Source organism: Dendrobates tinctorius, unplaced genomic scaffold, assembly GCF_039654945.1.
Source record: "Dendrobates tinctorius isolate UK_male_01 unplaced genomic scaffold, ASM3965494v1 ptg000075l, whole genome shotgun sequence".
NCBI lineage: Eukaryota > Metazoa > Chordata > Amphibia > Anura > Dendrobatidae > Dendrobates > Dendrobates tinctorius.
Window position 1 is genome coordinate 50,266,107 of NW_027361743.1, and position 21,136 is coordinate 50,287,242.

Below are 21,136 nucleotides of genomic sequence, written 5' to 3' on the forward strand. Positions count from 1 at the left end.
GGATTTCTAGGACATGTCTGACTGGCTGGCTTGGCCTCACTCAAAGAAGATTTGGCTTAGTGAAAAGGGCATGGCCAAACAAGAGACACCCTATGCCAAAAATGTTGTAAAATTAAGCTTCAAATTTATCTCACAAAGTCTACTAATAGGTGGTGTGAGTTTAGAATAGACAGTCTAGTGTGGTACTGAGAACTGTGCAAATATTTTATAACGGGGGCTCATTTCTGCAGTGTAGTTGCGCTTCCTGAACATTGTTTTATTAGTCTTGCTATTCCTAACTTTTCCTTCTCTGATATATTTTTCTAGGCATGTAACCCAAAGTATTCTGATTATGAAAAAACTGGATCGATATGTACCAGTGAAAATATTAACGACACATTAACCCGTTACCGCTGGCTGGTCAGTGCCCCTAAGGGCCAGGATGGAGTCACCAGTCCTATGAGGGAGGTGGACTTTGACACTTTCTTTACTTCTTCAAAAATGATTACTCTGGATTCCATATACTTCCATACTGGATCTCGGGTGCAATGTGCGGCACGTGCTGTGAACTCTGAGGGACAAGAAGGTCTGGAACTTACCAGTCCCATTGTAACCATAAGCTCAGTGGATGGTGAGCATTCATTGTCTATGTCATGTATCGTTTCTTAGCTACAATTTGTATAGATAGCAGCAACATAGTGTAACGTTACTGTCGTGTTTTTAAGTTTAAACTGGATATATTCTTGGTTAATTCTGAAATTATTCTAAAATGCTACTTTTATAGCTGAGCAGGGCTGGGATTCAAATTTTTAACAACAGGTTCTGTGTTTGTGTGTAGGGAAACCAGACCCATTTTAAGCCACACCTATTTTTAAGCCACTCCTATTTTAAGCCACACCCATTTTGTCACACTCATTTTTAAGCCACACCCATTTACACACACCTTTTCCTCAAACATATAGAAGTAGCGGCGCAGTCAAACAGTTGAAAAAAAATAAATTGGAATGAGATCAGAACAGTGCACCTTCTGGCCAGCGGCTCTCCTGAGGACGCCCGCAGTCCAACAGCGCACACTGATGATGTAACCGGTGAGGTCCGCAACCATCCAGCTCTGCCAGGCTAGAAGGCGTGGTTATGCTAGTTTAAGGGACGTCACCATCACGTCCAGGCTTGTGTGTGAGCCGTGGGTGGAGTAGTCAGTACTGCTGCGGCCATCATTAGAGGAGACTGAGAGAAGTTAGTGGCAGTACCCAGGGGTGGACACTGACAGCTTGGGGCCCCTGTGCAAGAAATGTGTCTGGGCCCCCCTCCTTTTATGGCGTCAAAGCTACATGTGTGTATATATAGATCATCAGAATTCCCTATCTCAACTATTAAGTAAGATTTAAGGGACCAAAAGAGTTTTAGCAAAAAAGAGTAAATTTTATTATACAAAAGTTAAAAACAGTCACAGAGTATCAATGCTAACGCAGGCAGTGATAGATATAGGCAATAAGTAACATCTAGAATACATAAGTCAGTGTGAGAGAGGTAATAGTAACAGATTATTCTCCCTCAAATATTCAATAGTAAATCGCATCCATTTAATGCAAATACACTCTAAGATGCTATGGTAATCACTTTAATAGTTTAATGTAGGACAAGTAGTAGAAAATATTTCTTTTACCAGAATTTGAAAATACGTACACAAAAAGTAGAATCTGCTGCAGCAAACAGCAAGACCGTTACTGCATGGTATGCATTGCGACAGACGCGGTTGTCATCGCATAAAGGATCAATTTCAAAATGCTGCACTAATCACTTGGGCTGATACAAAAACTTAAATCTCGACCGCAAGTGATGACCAGCCAGTGCTGCAGTCTAACATCTTCCATAATGTGGCAAAGAAAAAATAAAAAAAATAAAAAATAAATAAAAAATAAATAAAAATAAAAATACATTTCAATTGTCATAGCATAAACTGGCGGGGATTAGCCCGCTGTGAGGGCTACGAACACAAGTGTAAACTGTTAGCTACTAGGTAAGATAAAGAGCATATTAATGCTTATTAAATATCTACCAAAAGTGCAAAATACATTTCAATTGTCCTAACATTAAACGGTGGGGATTAGCCCGCTGTAATGATTACAAAAGCGAGTGCAAGCTGTTAGCTCCTAGGTTAAATGGCGCGTTACGTCTCCTGTGGAAGGCAAGGCGTAACGCGCGTAGAGGCGGCAGGCAGCGGCAGAGGCAGCATCCAGTCACTTTATCGTAAGTGTTACTCTCTTATGGAAGATGTTTGACTGCAGTATTAGCTGGTCATCACTCGCGGTAGAGATTTAACATGCATTAATATGCATTTTATTTAACCTAGGAGCTAACAGCTTGCACTCGCTTTTGTAATCATTACAGCGGGCTAATCCCCGCCGTTTAATGTTAGGACAATTGAAATGTATTTTGCACTTTTGGTAGAGATTTAATAAGCATTAATATGCTCTTTATCTTACCTAGTAGCTAACAGTTTACACTTGTGTTCGTAGCCCTCACAGCGGGCTAATCCCCGCCAGTTTATGCTATGACAATTGAAATGTATTTTTATTTATTTATTTATTTTTTTTATTTTTTCTTTGCCACATTATGGAAGATGTTAGACTGCAGCACTGGCTGGTCATCACTTGCGGTCGAGATTTAAGTTTTTGTATCAGCCCAAGTGATTAGTGCAGCATTTTGAAATTGATCCTTTATGCGATAACAACCGCGTCTGTCGCAATGCATACCATGCAGTAACGGTCTTGCTGTTTGCTGCAGCAGATTCTACTTTTTGTGTGCGTATTTTCAAATTCTGGTAAAAGAAATATTTTCTACTACTTGTCCTACATTAAATTATTAAAGTGATTACCATAGCATCTTAGAGTGTATTTGCATTAAATGGATGCGATTTACTATTGAATATTGTGGGGGAGAATAATCTGTTACTATTACCTCTCTCACACTGACTTATGTATTCTAGATGTTACTTATTGCCTATATCTACCACTGCCTGCGTTAGCATTGATACTCTGTGACTGTTTTTAACTTTTGTATAATAAAATTTACTCTTTTTTGCTAAAACTCTTTTGGTCCCTTAAATCTTACTTAATAGTTGAGATAGGGAATTCTGATGATCTATATTGTTTGCTGAGTTGTGCTAATACTTGTTTCCCACTAATAGGGGATTTCCTGGTACTTAATGTGTGTATATATATATATATTATATAGCCACACACACATACATGTGTATATATATATTACATAGTCTCCTTTATTATGTATATTGCGGTCCCTTACACAGTGCCCTCTCTTGTCATGTACAGTACCGTCCCTTACATATTGAATTATATAGAGCCCTGTTTTTTATTACATACCGTCCTGTCTTGTTAGCTGTATAATGCAATGATGGCTGATGGAGCAAGGGGAAGCTTCCTTTCTAATGGAGGAGCTGATGGACTGGTAGTTTGGTCACCGGCTCCTTGATCAGCAGTCATTTTATATCTAAAAAGAGAGGGCACTGTGTAATAAAAGAGGGCACTGTGAATAGCAAAATTAACAAGAATACACTATGTAAGAGACAGCACTATACATAACAGCAGAGGAAGCTATATAATAAGGGACGGCACCATATATAACTAGAGAGGATGGTACGTAATAAGGGACGCTGTTATACATAATAAAAGAGGAAACTATGTAACTAAGGATGGTGTTATACAGAAGTAGTGGGTACACTATATACTAAGCGACTGTGTTAGACATTGTGAGTACACTATATACTAAGGGACTGTGTTAGACATAATAAGCGATAATAATGTCTTCATCCACCTCCCCCTGTTCCTAAGGCCATTATAAGTCCCCCATCCCACACCCCTCATTGTCTTCCTCCCCTCGCATTCCATTATTGTCCTCTCTCCCACCCCATCATTTCCCTCTTCACCACCTCCATCATTTTCTTCTCACCCACCACTATCTTCTATCTTTGCTTTCTCCCCCACCACTCCCATCGTTGCCCATTCCACCACCTCCATCATTTCCTCCTACTCCACCACCCCCATTATTGCATTCTCCCCCACAACCCCATCATCATTTCTTTTTCCCCCACCACCCCATCATTGCCCTCTCCATCACCCCCATCATTGCCTTCTCCCCATCACCCCCATCATTGCCTTCTCCATCACTCCATCACTGCCTTCTCCCCATCACCCCCATCATGGACTTCTCCCCATCACCCCATCATGGCCTTCTCCCCATCATGGCCTTCTTCCCATCACCCCAATTATTGCCCTCTCCACATCACCCCGATCATTGCCTTCTCCATCACCCCATCACTGCCTTCTCCCATCACCCCATCATGGCCTTCTCCCATCACCCCATCATGGCCTTCTCCCATCACCCCATCATTGCCTTCTCCATCACCCCATCACTGCCTTCTCCCCATCACTCCCATCATTTTCGTCTCCCCATCACCCCATCATGGCCTGCTCTCCCCATCACCCCATCATGCCCTTCTCTCCCCATCATGGCCTTCTCTCCCCATCACCCCCATCATGGCTTTCTCTCCCCATCACCCCCATCATGGCCTTCTCTCCCCATCACCCCCATCATGGCTTTCTCTCCCCATCACCCCCATAATGGCCTTCTCTCCCCATCACCCCCATCATGGCCTTCTCTCCCCATCACCCCATCATGGCCTTCTCTCACCCCCATCATGGCCTTCTCTCCCCATCACCCCCATCATGGCTTTCTCTCCCCATCACCCCCATCATGGCCTTCTCTCCCCATCACCCCCATCATGGCCTTCTCTCCCCATCACCCCCATCATGGCCTTCTCTCCCCATCACCCCCATCATGGCCTTCTCTCCCCATCACCCCCATCATGGCCTTCTCTCCCCATCACCCCCATCATGGCCTTCTCTCCCCATCACCCCCATCATGGCCTTCTCTCCCCATCATGGCCTTCTCTCCCATCACCCCATCATGGCTTTCTCCCCCCATCACCCCATCATGGCCTGCTCCCATCACCCCATCATGGCCTTCTCTCCCCATGTCCCAATTATATCATTGCCTTCTCCTCCAGGGCCATGCTCCACCTACACACACACAGACATACACACATACATATACACACAGCGCACACACACACAGCACACAGCGCGCGCACACACACACAGCACACAGCGCGCACACACACAGCGCGCAAACACACAGCCCACAGTGCACGCACACAGCAGCACCTCTCACCTGCCCACCGCCCGTGCTTCCTCACTCTGGCATAGCAGCGGACGCTGGATGATGACGTCATTCAGCGGCGCTCCTCTGTGTCCGGAAGCGCGGGCGGTGGCAGGAAGCAGGACGGATCCTTGCAGCTCCGCTGCTATTTTCTCTTGCAAGCAGCGGAGCTACTTGGATCTCTCCCTGCCTGCCACCCTAGAGGGCCCCCCAATGCCGGAACCGGATCGTGGCTCTGAATCTCCCCGGTTCGGGGAACCGGCTGCTTTTTTAACAAGCGGATCCATCGAATCGGGGAGAACCGGCCGAATCCCACCCCTGTAGCTGAGTCACGCCATCGTCTCACATGCCTTCTCAGCGCTGCCCTATTCACTACATTCATCATTTTGTTTCCTCAGCATCAGACTATCTTCCTGAGCTGCTTTGTGCTCACTGCCATCTCTGCTCCTAGGACCTAGAGAATCTACACCTGACTATAGAGAGATGTGGCAGACCCTTCAGGAATTTAACCCTGCTGCATCCTGCAGGGTTTGCCTTCCCCAGCTATCCCTTGGCAACAGTGGGTTTTTTAGTCAGCTCCTTCCACCACTCCTTGCCCTATCGTTGGTTCCCAGTTGCTTGTCTCTGGATACTGTGGGTGCATGTTTGTTCTGTCTCTCCTGCTGTTGACCTGGCTCATTTACCATTTATCCTGACCTTGGCTAAGTATGCTTAACCTGTGCTGCCTGCCCTGACCCCGGATTGTTTCACCATGTCTTCAACTGTGTCCTCATGTACCTCGTACCCCAGTCACTGACCCTCTGGTCAGCTGCTGTAGACCCAGGGACTACCCTGGAGTGGTAAATGGTGTCTACCGGCTGCCCAGCCTATCCTCACCATCATGGACTGTGGTGAAGACCTGGCAGACATTTTGTCATGCCCCTCCAGGGTAAGCGTAGCCCATGACACAGTGGGTGTACACCCACCAGTGTTACAAGCAGAACAGTGAATAGATTGTAAGTTTGTCCAGACTATAACTTATTACACTTTATATTCTACCAGAATTTAACCTACCCAGGATAAGGCCCTGATACACATTAGACTGTTTGCCAAACCCATAGATATTGGCCCGATCTGCTGACAGTCTAATATGTATGAGGGCCCTCGGACTCTGCCCCTACACATAATATTGGGAGGAGAGAGGTATCAGCACATTGGAATAACAATTGCCGGACTTTTTGTTCTGCACAAAGATAAGTCACTTTCCAAGAGAGCACAGGAATACTCAGCTGAGCATTCCTGTTTATAGGAAGACGAGGGATATAGCTGTCTTCCGGACAATCATTCAGCCGACAGCTATTTAATGGATATAGGTCCCTTAGGGTTTTGAGGGATCCTTTACACTTTTTTTTAGGCCTTTGCTATAGAGGTGTCCTTTTAGCTTATCAATTCCATAAGCCACTTCAGAGTCTCTAAAGTCCTTAAGTCCTTCCTTTGCTTAGCATGAATAGGCATAAAGTATACAGACCCTTGGGAAGCTGATGAAATACCACTCTGAAATAATTCTTTAGGTTGTGTTACATGTTAGATAGCTGTCAGTCAGGATCTGTTACTTATTACTACCTCATACATATGCACACATGGCTCAGACAAGCATGGTTTTGTTCTCAACCGGCAAGATACGCTGGCACCCACCTCTAACGCCAGGCTTATCTGTATATTTAATACAGTGGACATGTTGGCACTGTGACATGCTCATACGCTTTACATTGTCAGCCAAAATTGGCCAATTAGGATAATGCCCATGTAATGTGTATGGCCAACTTTAGACAAGTCAAGCTTAGTAGGAATGGAGGAGGCCGCTACATTAGATTTTTCCTTTATTTTTTCAGGACAGTACATGTAGAAGAGAAAATAGCTTTAGGTTCTGTGGGTCATGTCAGAACCCAGATGGGCACAATTCTTAGCACTATCAAGTGGGAGAACATACTACCTTCCATAACGATTCATAGATTAATGTAGAGAGCTATGAATAAGTGTATTAGCTCTCTGTTAAAGTGTAGCGGATGTAAATCAGCAAATGAATTCAATAATACAGTGTTGACCATTACTTTGCCCCATCCTTTCTTTACTACATCATGCAGGAAGTCCTGTATGGAAGATTAAGTATTGTATTAAATATTCTTAATAACTGAGCATTGCCTTTAATTTTAGTAATCCTCACATGAAATATGGCAGGTGGAATCTGATTTGCCTGTTTGGACAAAGGCAATTGTTTTTTTTGTATTTGTCCTGATTCTTGCAGTGCCCACATCAGATCTCAGCACCAGACTTGACACTTGACTTGGTGCTCACGTTACATTATTCCTCCTTTACACTTTGTTTGATAACAGTAAATGGTAATAAATATTTGTCAATTTCTCTTTGCAGGTCTTTGCCAACCTAGAGTGCCAGGAGTAGTGGGAGCTGAACCGTTCTCTGCTAAAATGCGATATACCGGATCTGATGATTCTGACTATCCTAACCTTATAAAAGTGACTATTACTATGCCTCATATTGATGGTACGTTAGCTCAACAGCATGTACATTATGGTGATTGGCAGAGGCTTATGATCATTTTAGTAGGATAGGCATCACACATAGGGTGCAAGCTTTTTCTACTTTTGCATATGTGTGAATATTTTTGCATGTCCTATGTTCACATTGACACTCTCCACAAGGAGTAATTTTACCTCTTAAGGGTACTTCACACATAGCGAGATCGTTAGAGAGATCGCTGAAACATCACAGGTTTTGTGACGCAACAGCGACCTCGCCAGCGATCTCGCTACGACACATAGCGGCGACCGGCCCTCCGGTGCGATATCGCTGATCGTGCTCGAACGTCCTAGGCCATTTTTTTGATCGTTGGTGTCCCACTGGCCAGCATGCATCGCTGTGTTTGACATCATAACAATGACGAGCGACCTCGTTGGCGACTCAGAGCGCTTTACCTCTCCCTTGAGAAAGCCACTCGTTAGTGGCGATACGCGTGGGGTTTGCTCCCCCACAAACCTATCCCACAGAGGCACCAGGCACTTTAATTCTCCTGTATGCACCAGCATACTCATTTTGTCTCCACTCCTTTGGCAACATGCGGTTCGTATATACTTATTGACCATACCAGAGGTGTATAGACATCAGTACTGCTGTCCTATATGGGCTTAATATTTAACCAGTTAGTATCTGTCTGCATATTTTTTACAAATAAAGTCCGTGGAGCTTCATTTAAGAGTCTCAAACACGGGACCAGCCAGATCTTCCTCCAGCGAAGGACTCAGCCAAGGGGTGGCTCCTTTCGGAAACCACCATTACCACCATATTAAGTGGCCCTTTAAGTCAATATCCAGCTCTTTACGAGTTTACAGATATGACAAGGGAAATACCAAGGCCAGGTATCCATCCACAGGCAGCTGTTTCTGGGTGTTGCCCCTCATCAGTGTGGAGTAGGATTCTGGCTAGGTGGGAGCAAGGCCTAGTAGACCAACAACACAAAACAATCACTGACCTCAGGGAGACCAGTCAAAGAAAACACTGCGGCAGCCGGCAAAAGCGCTCAATCAGTGAAATCCTAGATGCAATGCTCCCTGGAAATACGAATATGCAAATAAAGTCCGTGGAGCCTCATTTAAGAGTCTCAAACACGGGACCAGCCAGATCTTCCTCCAGGACATGCATGCATGCTATCAGATATATAAAAGTACACCCTACCATATAGGCAACTACTTTTTCACAACATACTATATGTGCAATAAATATACGGTAATTGTTTTCACAATAAATATAACTTTTACTTTTCTATTAAAAAAATTATATTATTATTATTTATTTTTAAAGTACCATTGATTCTGTGTAAAGACCAAACTAACAGTGACAGACTGGTACAGAGAGGAGAGGACCGTGCCCACATGGGCTTACAATATACGGAGTATTGAGGGAAGAAACAGTAGGTTAGAGGGTTGCGGCAGTTCTTTTTGTAGTGAGGTGGCAGCTGGGTCATTGCAGGCTGAAGCTTTTCTGAAAAGATGAGTGTTCAGGTTGCATATGAAGGTCTCAGTTATAGACGACATTTGGAACATTTGGAAATGCCGGGTTCTAGATGATGGTCGATGCTCGGGAAAAGTCTTGTAGATGGTTGGGTGAGGAAAGAAGCAGATCTTGTGAGAACCACAGGCAATGTTTGTAAATGTATAGGGAGATTAGTCTGGAGATGTATGGAGAGGACAGATTATGGACAGCCTTGTAATTCTATTTATTCTATTTTTTTTATTATTTTATGTATTTAGTTAAACCCATATTAGACACTTATATTCAACATATTTTTCATTTTCAGGCATGCTTCCAGTGATATCAACACGGGAACTTTCCAATTTTGAGCTGACACTAAGCCCCGATGGCACACGAGCAGGAAACCATAAATGTTCTAATCTGCTGGATTATAATGAAGTGAGGACTCGTTATGGCTTCTTGACTGATGCCACCAAGAATCCCAATGTAATAGGCGAGACATATCCCTACCAATATAGTCCACAGCTTAGAGGGTCTAATGCTTTGCGCTTCTACAGAAATCTTAACCTAGAAGCCTGTTTGTGGGACTTCACCAGCTACTATGACATGTCAGAGCTCCTTACCGAATGTGGAGGCACCATTGGCACAGATGGACAGGTAAACTTACCTAATTTATATTACAACTCTCTGTGAAGAAGTTTCACAGTGGGTAAAGACTGGTTGTATATAAAACATAATAGGATCACTGATGTAGCTTTTATTCATTAATGATTTTCAAATAATTAAAACCATGAATAGATGAACATTATTTCCAATATACATGATATGATGACTCCACGTATAATCATCTGAGATAGTCTGAAGACTTAGTGGACTGAGGACCACCTATATGAGGCCAGTAGATTTGCAGAGTGATTGGTATAGCAGGAGCCATACCATAAAATAGCATTCTACTTACACAATTATATAATTGCTCTACACTTCATTTTTCATGGTTTATAAAGATCTTCTGCACATGCGTCCACCACCTTGAGGTGAGGACCTTATCTCGAACTTTCCTTGAGAGCAGATAAAGCAGCATTTTGGCAGAAATACAGTTAATCCCCTCACTTCCCATTTTCTAATATTTGGGTGGGTCCAATTCACAATTTGTTTTGGGCAAGAAGAAGGTAATAATGTCCCTAAAAAATGTAATTTGATATAATTGGAGATTTGGTGATGAGTAGTGATGAGCACACTTGTGCTAACAAACAGGCAATCTCTGTGGAACAACCGCAAGACATGGAGCTGCGGGGACTCGAACATATTTTTTGAGCATGCTGAAGACATTCAGTTAGCAAAGGAGCGTGCTTGGATAACACGTTACCCCAGCACGTTCGCTCATCACTAGTGATGAGTTCAAGAAAGGTTCTGAATCAGTTGGCAGCAATTGTTGCAAAACCTTTATTTAGACGTGGGTAATCAAATGTCACTTCTTGAAATCACAGGAAAGTACAGATAAATCTGAGTTGTCTGGAGCCGTTTTTCTCTGCCAGGTCCTCCTAGCAGGTCATAATTATGTTGCACAAAATTGAGAAAATCCTAAAAATATGATCTACTGGGATTACAGTTCTTCAGAAAAGGACTGGTCTAGAGCAATATCGGCCGGTGGCAGATAGGTGGTTGGCACTGTGTCCTTCTTTATTAATATTGTTGTTTCTTTCAGTCTGAACGTCAAAGTTGCAAAAAAAAAACCATACAGTAGATTAATATATAATGAAACTCGCAAAGATCCTCTGCCTGCATGGTGGCAGAATTTAGCAGATATTTCTTCAATCTTTATTATAAGCTCTGTGTGTGTGAACAGTTGCTCTTTTAGTCTCTCATGTAAAACATGAAAGACCCCCCAATGTTTTCTCAAGACAACCGTCTTCATGTATCTTTAGCAGAACAACTCAGATTGGAAGAAGTACATTACGGTAAAGGCCATTTAAAGGTGGAAAGTCCATCCCGGGAGTGGGCCAATTCTCGGTCACATTTAGATCTACCAGTTGACTTTTTCCAAATATCACTTTGCACCTTATAAAAGGTACTTTTTATAGTCTGATAAAACTGCGTTCAAGATATATTTGATATTCAGTATATTTAGACTGTACTGAGTCATTGGAATTTATTCATTGCGTTTACAGTTCATAGATGGACTTCCTTCAACTACTGTAATAGCAGACAGAATTAGAGTTTTAGCTGTTTGGTTTTGTTTTCTCTCAGAGTTGGCGTATTTCTGTGCAGAGAAGATGGCACAGGGGGGGCTGTAGTCTGCTGTAATCTGTCATTACAAAATGTTACACCCACGTTCCTCGTTCCTGTTCTGCAGTCAAAACCTGTAAAACTGAAGTTTAACATCAGAAGCAAATCCCAGATTCTAAGCATTACTGTTCTCCATTCAGAGGCACTTTTTTCAAGAAGCCATGTTATTAGAAGTGTTATTGCAGCATCCAACCCAGACAGCGCCACTCGCTGGAGATGCCGACGATTGGCTTACCTGCATAGACCAGACTAACCTGCATGTACGCCAGCAGCGTTTCTGGCAGAGGCATCTGGGATAAGTTGCGCCTCTTAATAAATTTGGTGCATCTTATAACTGCCATGTGCCTCCGTGAGAAAGTCTGTTACTCCAGCCAAGTGGTAGCATACATTTCAGACGTAATTTACTACAATTATGATAAATCTGTCAAGCAAGCTTGATCATGCCCCTTCCTGTCCAATCCCCCCCCCCCATTTTTTTAAAAAGATGGCCGAGCTAGCCAAGACTGATATAGACATGCCAAGAGTCACACGAGGTCAAAGAGGTAATGGCACCTACGGTACTTCCACCTCCATGTTCAATTCTGCGTGGTTTTAGCAACTATAAATGGCCATCAAAATGTAAAAAAAAAAAAAATCCTTCCCTTAGCGCTAACCTCTTCGATCCATCTACACACAGTCACTAGTCACATCTTCAGATCACCACTTCTCGCGTTGAATTTTCCGGCCTCTCGCACTGAGACGGGTCTTCCAGGTTTAAGTAGGCCAAGAAGGGTTCTGCGCATGCGCATGCTAGGTCATAGCGCATACCGTGATGTTATGACGCAATTACATTTGGCTTGTACTTGCGCAGAACCCTCCCGGGCCTCATTAGACCCAGAAGTTGAAGCCCAGCATCAGAGGGACGGCGACTTCAACACAAGTGGTGGTGAACTGAAAATGCGATAAGGAGCTGAGGGGCCAGACTGGTAAGTGTTGAGATGAGTGTAACAATTTTTTAGTTTTTTACTTGTTATGTTCATTATGCTCTAGAATTTGGAGTTAGCTGAGAACAACTTCTCGGAATTTCCCAGGAAATTCTGTGCAAACAGACGAATTTGAAATTTGCCTTATTCCGTTCATTTCTAGTTAAAGGTCATCCGTCAATAGGATCAACTCTCTAAGTCTGTATTTAATACCTTTAATTCTATGAATGGTTCTTGAGAAATCCATGTTTTCCTATATGCAAATGAGCGGGAAAGATCTGTGCCGGATTAATCGTTAGTTTTTGATGACTTGAATCTTGGCATCTAGGGTTTTGCTTACTTTAGAGGAATTATTCAGGCTCATGGATGAGCACATGGTCAGCAAGTATTGTTATGGACATGTCAGACTGTATCATTGAAGGCAGATTGTGGCATCATCTACCAGATGCGGTGTCTGACTTTAAAAACTATGTATCATAATTAATAGATGATTGTCATAAAGAAAAATTAAAATCCATAAGATATCTGCAGAAAGGGGACATATCACATTGAAGATATGGGATTCGTTGTGCCTGGGAAGAAAGTAACTAACTAAACAAGGGAAATGAGGGAAAGAGCTAACACTTCAATTATCCATTGAATTAGGGGCTTCCTGCTGTGATCAGATAATTACAGTAGGGTGATTTGCTGGAAAGAAGACAAGAAGTCTGAGATCTGTTTAAGTAGAGTTGGGGAAGCACCTTTAACAGAGTTACAGCTTCCTATGATCAAATAATTTTCTTAGATTTTTTGTCTCCTGTGTCCAGATATGAATATTCGGGTTTGCAACTATCCAATATTTATGATATTTAGAGGAGATATATTTTCATTGTTGTAGTCAAGGGACAAACAAAATGCACGCCCTCTCATCACTGTAAGGCCATTCGTTATAACCCATCCAACTTAACGAACCTATGGATGGTGCTACCCAGGCCATGTTTCATCTCTATAAACAGATAAAATCACGATAAGAAACATGACAATGATATTTTCCCACCTGTGACCTCCAGGTGGGGATCTCATAAAACTCTGAAGAGCCTAGCACATCCCACAACCAGCCCCCCACATGAGCTCATCAAGGGGAGGTGTGTGGGTGTAACTTTGATCTAATAAAAAGCAGAAATTGGGTTTGGTCATTTGTCATTCTGGAAGACATAGTTCGCTGTGAGGATTTTCCCAATCAGAGTGCTTCCCTCCATATAGATAAGAGTCATTCCTGCAACATCAGGTTTAGTCATTCTTTCATTAGTCTTTTTTATTACTGCACCCCTGAAGCCATATGATATTTGTAACTGTAACTGGAGTCCAATTGGTCTTTCTAAACGATTGCTGGTGGCACCTAGTGGTTCCTTTTTTTGTTATTGTGGAGCTGGCAGTCACTCTACCAGGGTATACACATATATTCCGTGCATTGGAACCGGAGGTCTATATACCATGCGCTCACTGTGAGTTCCCCGATAACCGGCTTAGTGGAAGCAGCTGCAGCCTCGTCCATCACTTGTCAGTCGATTGCGTGATTGTCCTGATGATTGAAGGTAGCAGAGTTGCATCCCCTGACAAACTGGTAGCAGTGGTTGGATCTGTGTGATTTCTCCGGTGTCATCTGTCATATTGGTACCAGTGGTGGGATGTGTGACCCCCTGGCTTGTATCCCTGACAATGATTATGACTATCACAATGATTTGTTTAGCAGTGGCAATGACCAGTATGCATCTAGGATGGTGGACTGACTAATGTCCAGAAGATCTTGTTAAATAGTGATCACAGATCTTAGTGTTGTCAGAAGCTGCATGTAGGGGATGATCTTAGACTCTAGGACATTTTTTGTACCAATTTCAGATTATTAGACCTGAAATTATTAGTGAACCGAAAAAAGCTTTATGTATAGCTGGATTTTAGTCATAACTTTCATGCGTAGGTATCATGTCAAGCGTAGAAGTCCCCTTTATCAGAATTAGTGTCACCCACTATAATAAATTGCTTATTGTTTTCAGCTAATGAACCATAGTCAAGGCATACGGTGAAAGAACAATGGGGGACTGATGTGAAAAGTGCTCCTCTAAGGTTACCAAGTTCAGTTCACACTGCCGGGCACACTACTGGGTCACTTCATTGTGCCCATGGGTAAAAATAATACATTACATGTGTCACTGATATTACCTCTCCAACTTTATGTTTGGCTGAAATAAAGGCATCAACTCCACTTTGGATTGTTCCTACTTTGCAATGTGGCACAGCCATATACGTCGTATGTGCTTTTCGGAGTTATTCCATGGACAAGTACTGTGGGCATAGACATTACCTTATTCTTGGATGAAAGAAGTAATTCTTCTGACCGGCCATTTATGGCCATAAAAGTTCTCCTTCAATGGAAATCTTCAAACAGAGGCTGGACAGACATCTGTCTGGGATGATTTAGCGAATCCTGCTTTGAGCAGGGGGTTGGACCAGATGGCCCAGGAGGTCCCTTCCAACTCTACGATTCTATGATTCTGTATGGCCTATGGTGCAATTTTGTGAGGCTGTAGATGGCCTCTATTTTAGTGAATTTTCACAGAGAAAGTTGCAAAAAAAAAATTCTTGTTCTGGATAATATGAGTCTTTGTAAAATTCAAGAATTCAACTCCTCTCGAATAAATTTGCTAATTTCCGTAAGGGATAGAAGGAGGCACCTGTAACCCTTTTGTTGTTCAATTTAATACAAAACAAGTTTTCTGTCATTAAAAATAGATGGGAAAAGTAAACTCGGTGACATCAGCCCCGCTGTTCAGGCTTCATGGAGGAGACATCTGTGCCGCACTTTGTCCCCTCCGGTCTGAAGAAATCTTACGGCTGGTTAGACCTGTTATAGGCGGTAAATGTGCAGTGAATGGCTCGGTGTGCGCAGAGTCGGCTATTTACCCACCTCTCTGACAATAACATGAGAACACCGATACTTTTTCTGGACTCGTATTGATATCCTGAGGTTTTCATAACACAGGTATTGTGTGAAGGCTGTGACCAACCTGCAGATGTATGTAGATGTGCTGCCTGCGGCTAAATGCTACTTTTCAAGGATTAATACACTTAGTAATAATAAAAAAAAATGTGCTACCATCAGCATGGAATGGTGAAGCTGGTGGCAGGATACGTGCACACCAGTATTATTGCCTATCGTCATACTAGAATTTGTATTCATTTTTCTTATTGTTTACTATTCATTTAGATACAGTATGTTACAGGTCTAATTTAGGATATTGAAGCCAGGACTAGTGCTACCGATGACTAGTGGGTGGATGGTTTATTTTATGTTGTTTTTTTTATTATTATTATTTAACTCCTTAAGGACCAGGCCACTTTGTAGGTTAATGACCATGCCTTAATTTTAAAATCTGACCACTGTCACTTTATGTGGTTATAACTCTGGAACGCTTCAACGGATCCCACTGATTCTGAGATTGTTTTTTCGTGACATATTATACTTTATAATAGTTGTAAAATTTCTTCAAAATTGCTTGTGTTTATTTGTGAACAAAAAGGAAAAATTTGGCAAAATTGTTGAAAATGTAACAATTTTCAAACTTTTAATTTTTATACCCCTAAATCAGAGAGATGTGTCACACAAAATAGCTAATAAATAACATTTACCACATGTCTACTTTACATCAGCACAATTTTTGAAACATAATTTTTTTGTAAAGTTTTTTTTAGAACTTACAGGGTTAAAATTTGAGCAGCGATTTTTAAAGAAAAAATTTAAAAAACCTTTTTTTTAAGGGACCAGATCAATTTTGAAGTGACTTTGGGGACCTATGTGACAGAAAATACCCAAAAGTGACACCATTCTTAAAACTGCTGCATTCAACGTGTTCAAAACCACATTCAAGATGTTCATCAACCCTTCAGGTGCTTCACAATAATAGCTTTATTCTTCGGGTCAGTACGGTTACCGCAATAACACATTTAAATCATTTTATGTTTTGGCGCTTTTACACAATAAAAACTTTTATAGAAAAAAATAATTATTTTTTCATCTCTTTATTCTGAGAGCTATAACTTTTTTATTTTTATCACAAAACTCAAGATAAAAAGCGGACGGCAACGATGTTACCGTGTGACTTCAAATGATGTGCGGCATAACAGAAGCCCAGCAGCTGGGAATCTCGGGTGCCAGACCTGGAAACAGTCAATCCTGGGAATCCATGCGAAGAGAAGAGGTCGCACTCATCGAGATGGAAGTTTCACTAATTTATTGACGGGTCCCCGTTGAAGCGCTCGAGCAGCGCGAAACGGCCGTTGTCAGCCTTTCTAGCACTCCTTATGTCACTCCCCCGACTTGACATGTTCATGATATGTCAATAAATCAGTGAAACTTCCATCTCGATGAGTGTGACCTCTTCTCTTTTTTATTTTTATGCTGATGGAGCTCTATGGCAGCTTGGTTTTGCCGGACAAGATGGCATTTTCAGTGATACTATTTTTATTTACATTTGTCTTTTTGATCGCATTTTATTCCACTTTTTCCAAGCGATATGATGATAAAGCATAGCTTGCTACTTTTTTTTATGGCGTTCACTGAAGGGGTTAACCAGCATGACATTTTTATAGATCATATTGTTTCAGACGCGGCAATACCAAACGTGTACTTTTTTGTAATAAACAACACAGTCCAAATGTTGGGGCCCGGTTGCCGAGGGATGTTGGCGCGCTTTCTGGAACCGTTGGTGCACTTAATAATATACTGAGAACAAAATCCCCTCCACTGTTGTTCCTATTACAAATTCCTCAGGCGTTGAACCACAAATCCCAACAATGCTCCCTGATCGATGAAACCATAAGTCCCAGGAGTAGCTACTCACTTTCATGTAGCTGGTCTGTAGTCACGCAGGGTTCAATTTTGGTGCTTCAGGATCCAGGTGCATTGCCACATACGGTACAGAAGGCAGAATTCTTCTATGTTGGACCTGGCTGGTCTCTAGTTGTGGTGCAGCTCCAGGACTTACTATCCACTCACACGGGGATGCAAAACTGTCAGTATGCATGCTGTTCTCTCTTCCTGTCTTTTTTCAGTAATGGCTTCCCTACGTTCTCTAGTGCATTAAACTCCTCCCTTCTTCTCCAGCTTGCTCAGCCAATCAGTCATGTCCTCTGTTGCTGCTCCTCCTCCTCCTCATCCTGGCTGCCAAAACAGTGCAGCTATGTAGGGATTAATGCCTCTTACTGAGAAGCACTGTTTTCCTCTATCTGCCTCAGTTTCTGTACCCCAAGCTCTCTCCCTTCAAGGGTTACATTAACATTGAGTAATTTAAAGGGATACAGTTAAAATGCAAGCATTGTATCGATCATTGGAACATCTGTTTTTTACCTAAAGGTCACCAACCTGCCACTTGATAAATAGGTTTCACAAGGTGTTAGACTGATGCGCAAATGCTCCATTGCCCCAGTGACTGCCCCCAGTGTCACACAGCTCATAGTAAGCCAGCAGAAGCCAGGATCTCACATGATACTTGTGCCAGGCCTGATTAGCAGCAAAGCCAAGCTGAGTTACTGAGTCTCCACAAAGAGAAGAGGGGAGGAAAAGAACCCCACCATCAAATCCATATACACAGTATGGTGAATACGTAATGATTGTATTTAATTACATCAGGTGACAATAATGGAATACAAAGCAATGTAATGATTAAGAAGAAATGATTAAAAACTGTGCAAAAAAAACAGGGCCGAACACCCAGGTATACAAAAGACCGTAGTGAAGAGGGAGCAAAAAACACAATGTACTTGGGTGACTAATAAATCAGAGCACTGAAAGCTATATAGAATTGGTAATAAATATGTCACAAATATGAGTTGATGTGAAAATAAAGTTGAGATAGTAGAAGTAGAATGTAAAGTGCTAGTGCAAAATAGTTATAGTAAATGTCTCTACTATTACAAGGTGTTGGTAAAGATAATCACAGTACTGGAGGGTACCGAGATAATGTGGGAGTGGAGGATTAATGAATACCAATGAAGTTAATGGATGTATTTACAAGGCAAAGAAGGCTCCCTCTTCTGGATGGTGTCCACCACGAGGCACGTTTTGACAATCCGCCTCCCTCTTGACTAAGGTCTTTTGTATACCTGGGTGTATGGCCCTGTTTTTTAGCACAGATTTTAAAAAAAATTATCTTACATTGCTTTGTATTCAATTGTTGTCACCTGATATAATTTAAATAAATTAATTACTTATTCTCGATACTGTGTTTATGGGCATCATGGTCGGGTTCTTTTCCTCCCTTCTTCTCAGTGTTGTTTTCCAACTGTCCATATGATATACCTACCGTTGTGCTCAAAAGTTCACATACCCCGGCAGAATTTTTGCTTTCTTGGCTTTTTTTTTCAGAGAATATGAATGATAACACCAAAACTTTTTCTCCACTCTTAAGTTGGGTGAAGCCATTTACTGTTAAACTACTGTGTTTTCTCTTTTTAAATTATAATGACAACCCAAAACATCCAAATGACCCTAATCAAAACTTTACATACCCTGGTGATTTTGACCTGATAACATGCACGTAAGTTGACACAAATGGGTTTGACTGGCTACTAAAGGTAACATCCTCACCTGTGACCTGTTTGCTTGTAATCTCTGTGTGTATGCATAAAAGCTGAGTGAGTTTCTGGGATCCAGACAGACTTTTGCATCTTTCATCCAGCCACTGAAGTTTCTGGACTGTGAATCATGGGGAAAGCAAAGGAATTGTCAACAGATCTATGGGAAAAGGTGGTTAAACTGTATAAAACAGGAAAGGGATACAAAAAGATATCCAAGGAATTCATAATGCCAGTCAGCAGCGTTCAAACTGTGATTAACAAATGGAAAATCAGGGGCTCTGTAAAAACAAAACCACGGTCAGGTAGACCAACAAAAATTTTGTCCACAACTGCAAGGAAAATTGTTCGGGATGTATAGAAAAACCCACAAATAACAGCTGAAATACTGGACTCTCTGAAAACTAGTGGTGTGGCTGTTTTAAGATGCACAATAAGGAGGCACTTTGAGAAGAATGGGCTGCATGGTTGAGTCGCCAGAAGAAAGCCATTACTGCGCAAATGCCACAAAGTATCTTGCCTACAATTTGCAAAACAGCGCAGAGAAAGCCTCATTACTTCTGGAGCAAGGTACTTTGGAGTGATGAGACCAAAAGTGAACTTTTTGGCCACAAACATAACTGTTACATTTGGAGAGAGGTCAGCAAGACATATGATGAAAGGAACACCATTCCTACTGTAAAGCACGGAGGTGGATCGCTAATGTTTTGGAGATGTGTGCGCTACAAAGGCACAGGAAACTTTGTCAAAGTTGAAGGAAAGATGAATGCAGCACGCTAGCTGTAAATACTGGAGGCAAATTTCCAATCATCAGCTCGGAAGCTGCTCATGGGATGTACTTGGACGTTCCAACATGACAACGATCCAAAACACAAGACCAAGTCGACCTGTCATTGGCTACAGCAGAGTAAAGTGAAGGTTTTGGAGTGGCCACCTCAATCTCCTGACCTCAGTATCATTGAGCCACTCTGGGGAGATCTCAAGCACACAGTTCATGCTAGACAGCCCAGGAATTTACAGGAACTGTAGGCTTTTTTCCAAGAAGAGTGGGCAGCTTTACCATCTGAGAAAATAAAGAACCTCATCCACAACTGCCACAAAAGACTTCAAGCAGTCATTGATGTTAGAGGGGGCAATACACTGTATTAAGAAATGGGATATGTGAACTTTGATCAGGGTCATTTGGAGGTTTTGGGTTGTCATTGTGACTTAAAAAGAGAAAATACAGTAGTTTGACAATAAATGGCTTCACCCAACCACTAACCATGATTGGAGAAAAAGGTTTAGTGTTATCATTCGTATTCTCTGAAAAAAGCCAAGAAAGCAAAAATTTTGCCGGGGTATGTAAACTTTTCCGTACAACTGTATGTACTGGCTCTTGGTTGTAGGAATATTATTTTTTTAATATTTTTTACTATCCCTATTAATGTAATATAACTAATTTACCCTGCACCAAGAACATTCCCCTGTTCTTCCTTTCTGATTCTCCATAAAGTCTGCACCACTAATGTCACCGCAGGCAGCCATTAGCCATCACTAAACTACTGAGAACTTGGAGCAGCTGTATAATACTGGTGTATGGAGAAAAGCAGCAGTGCAAGACCCTGTTGTTACATCTTAAAATTATGAATGTCCTTTTATTTATGGATCCAAGAGGTGAAATGATCCTAAATAAGTTATTCTCTTTTGTGAAGTTGTTTGGCATCTATTATGGCTAATATTTTAAAGTGTAGCTAAACTTTGAACATGTTTTCTCAACTTTGGCAGGTCCTTCACTTGCCTGCTAATTGGCGATGATTCGGGTTCTGAGCCCCTCGCTAATCGCTCAATAAACCCCGGAACAGTATACTCCTTAGCAGACAGGAGCATGCACACAAAGTAGGGTATGGAGTCAATAGAAAGTATACGGTAGGAAGGCTGGGGGTTTTAGTCAATTAAAGTGCCTGCAAAATTTGAAAAAATATGTTCAAAATGTGGTTGCACTTTAAGCTCATACAGGGGGTTGTCATCTTTCCTTACCTGGCAGATTTGCTATG

At 42.0% G+C, this 21,136-nt stretch overlaps 1 protein-coding gene across 1 annotated transcript in view; it reads left to right on the plus strand.

The window, feature by feature from the left end:
- The window catches only part of FREM2 (FRAS1 related extracellular matrix 2), a 348,626-nt gene that overhangs the window by 280,296 nt on the left and 47,194 nt on the right, over positions 1-21,136 (plus strand). The window contains exons 14-16 of the mRNA XM_073583262.1: positions 307-610; positions 7,627-7,758; positions 9,569-9,900. Coding sequence (XP_073439363.1) covers positions 307-610; positions 7,627-7,758; positions 9,569-9,900 — 768 coding nt within the window. The remainder of the gene's footprint in view (positions 1-306; positions 611-7,626; positions 7,759-9,568; positions 9,901-21,136) is intronic.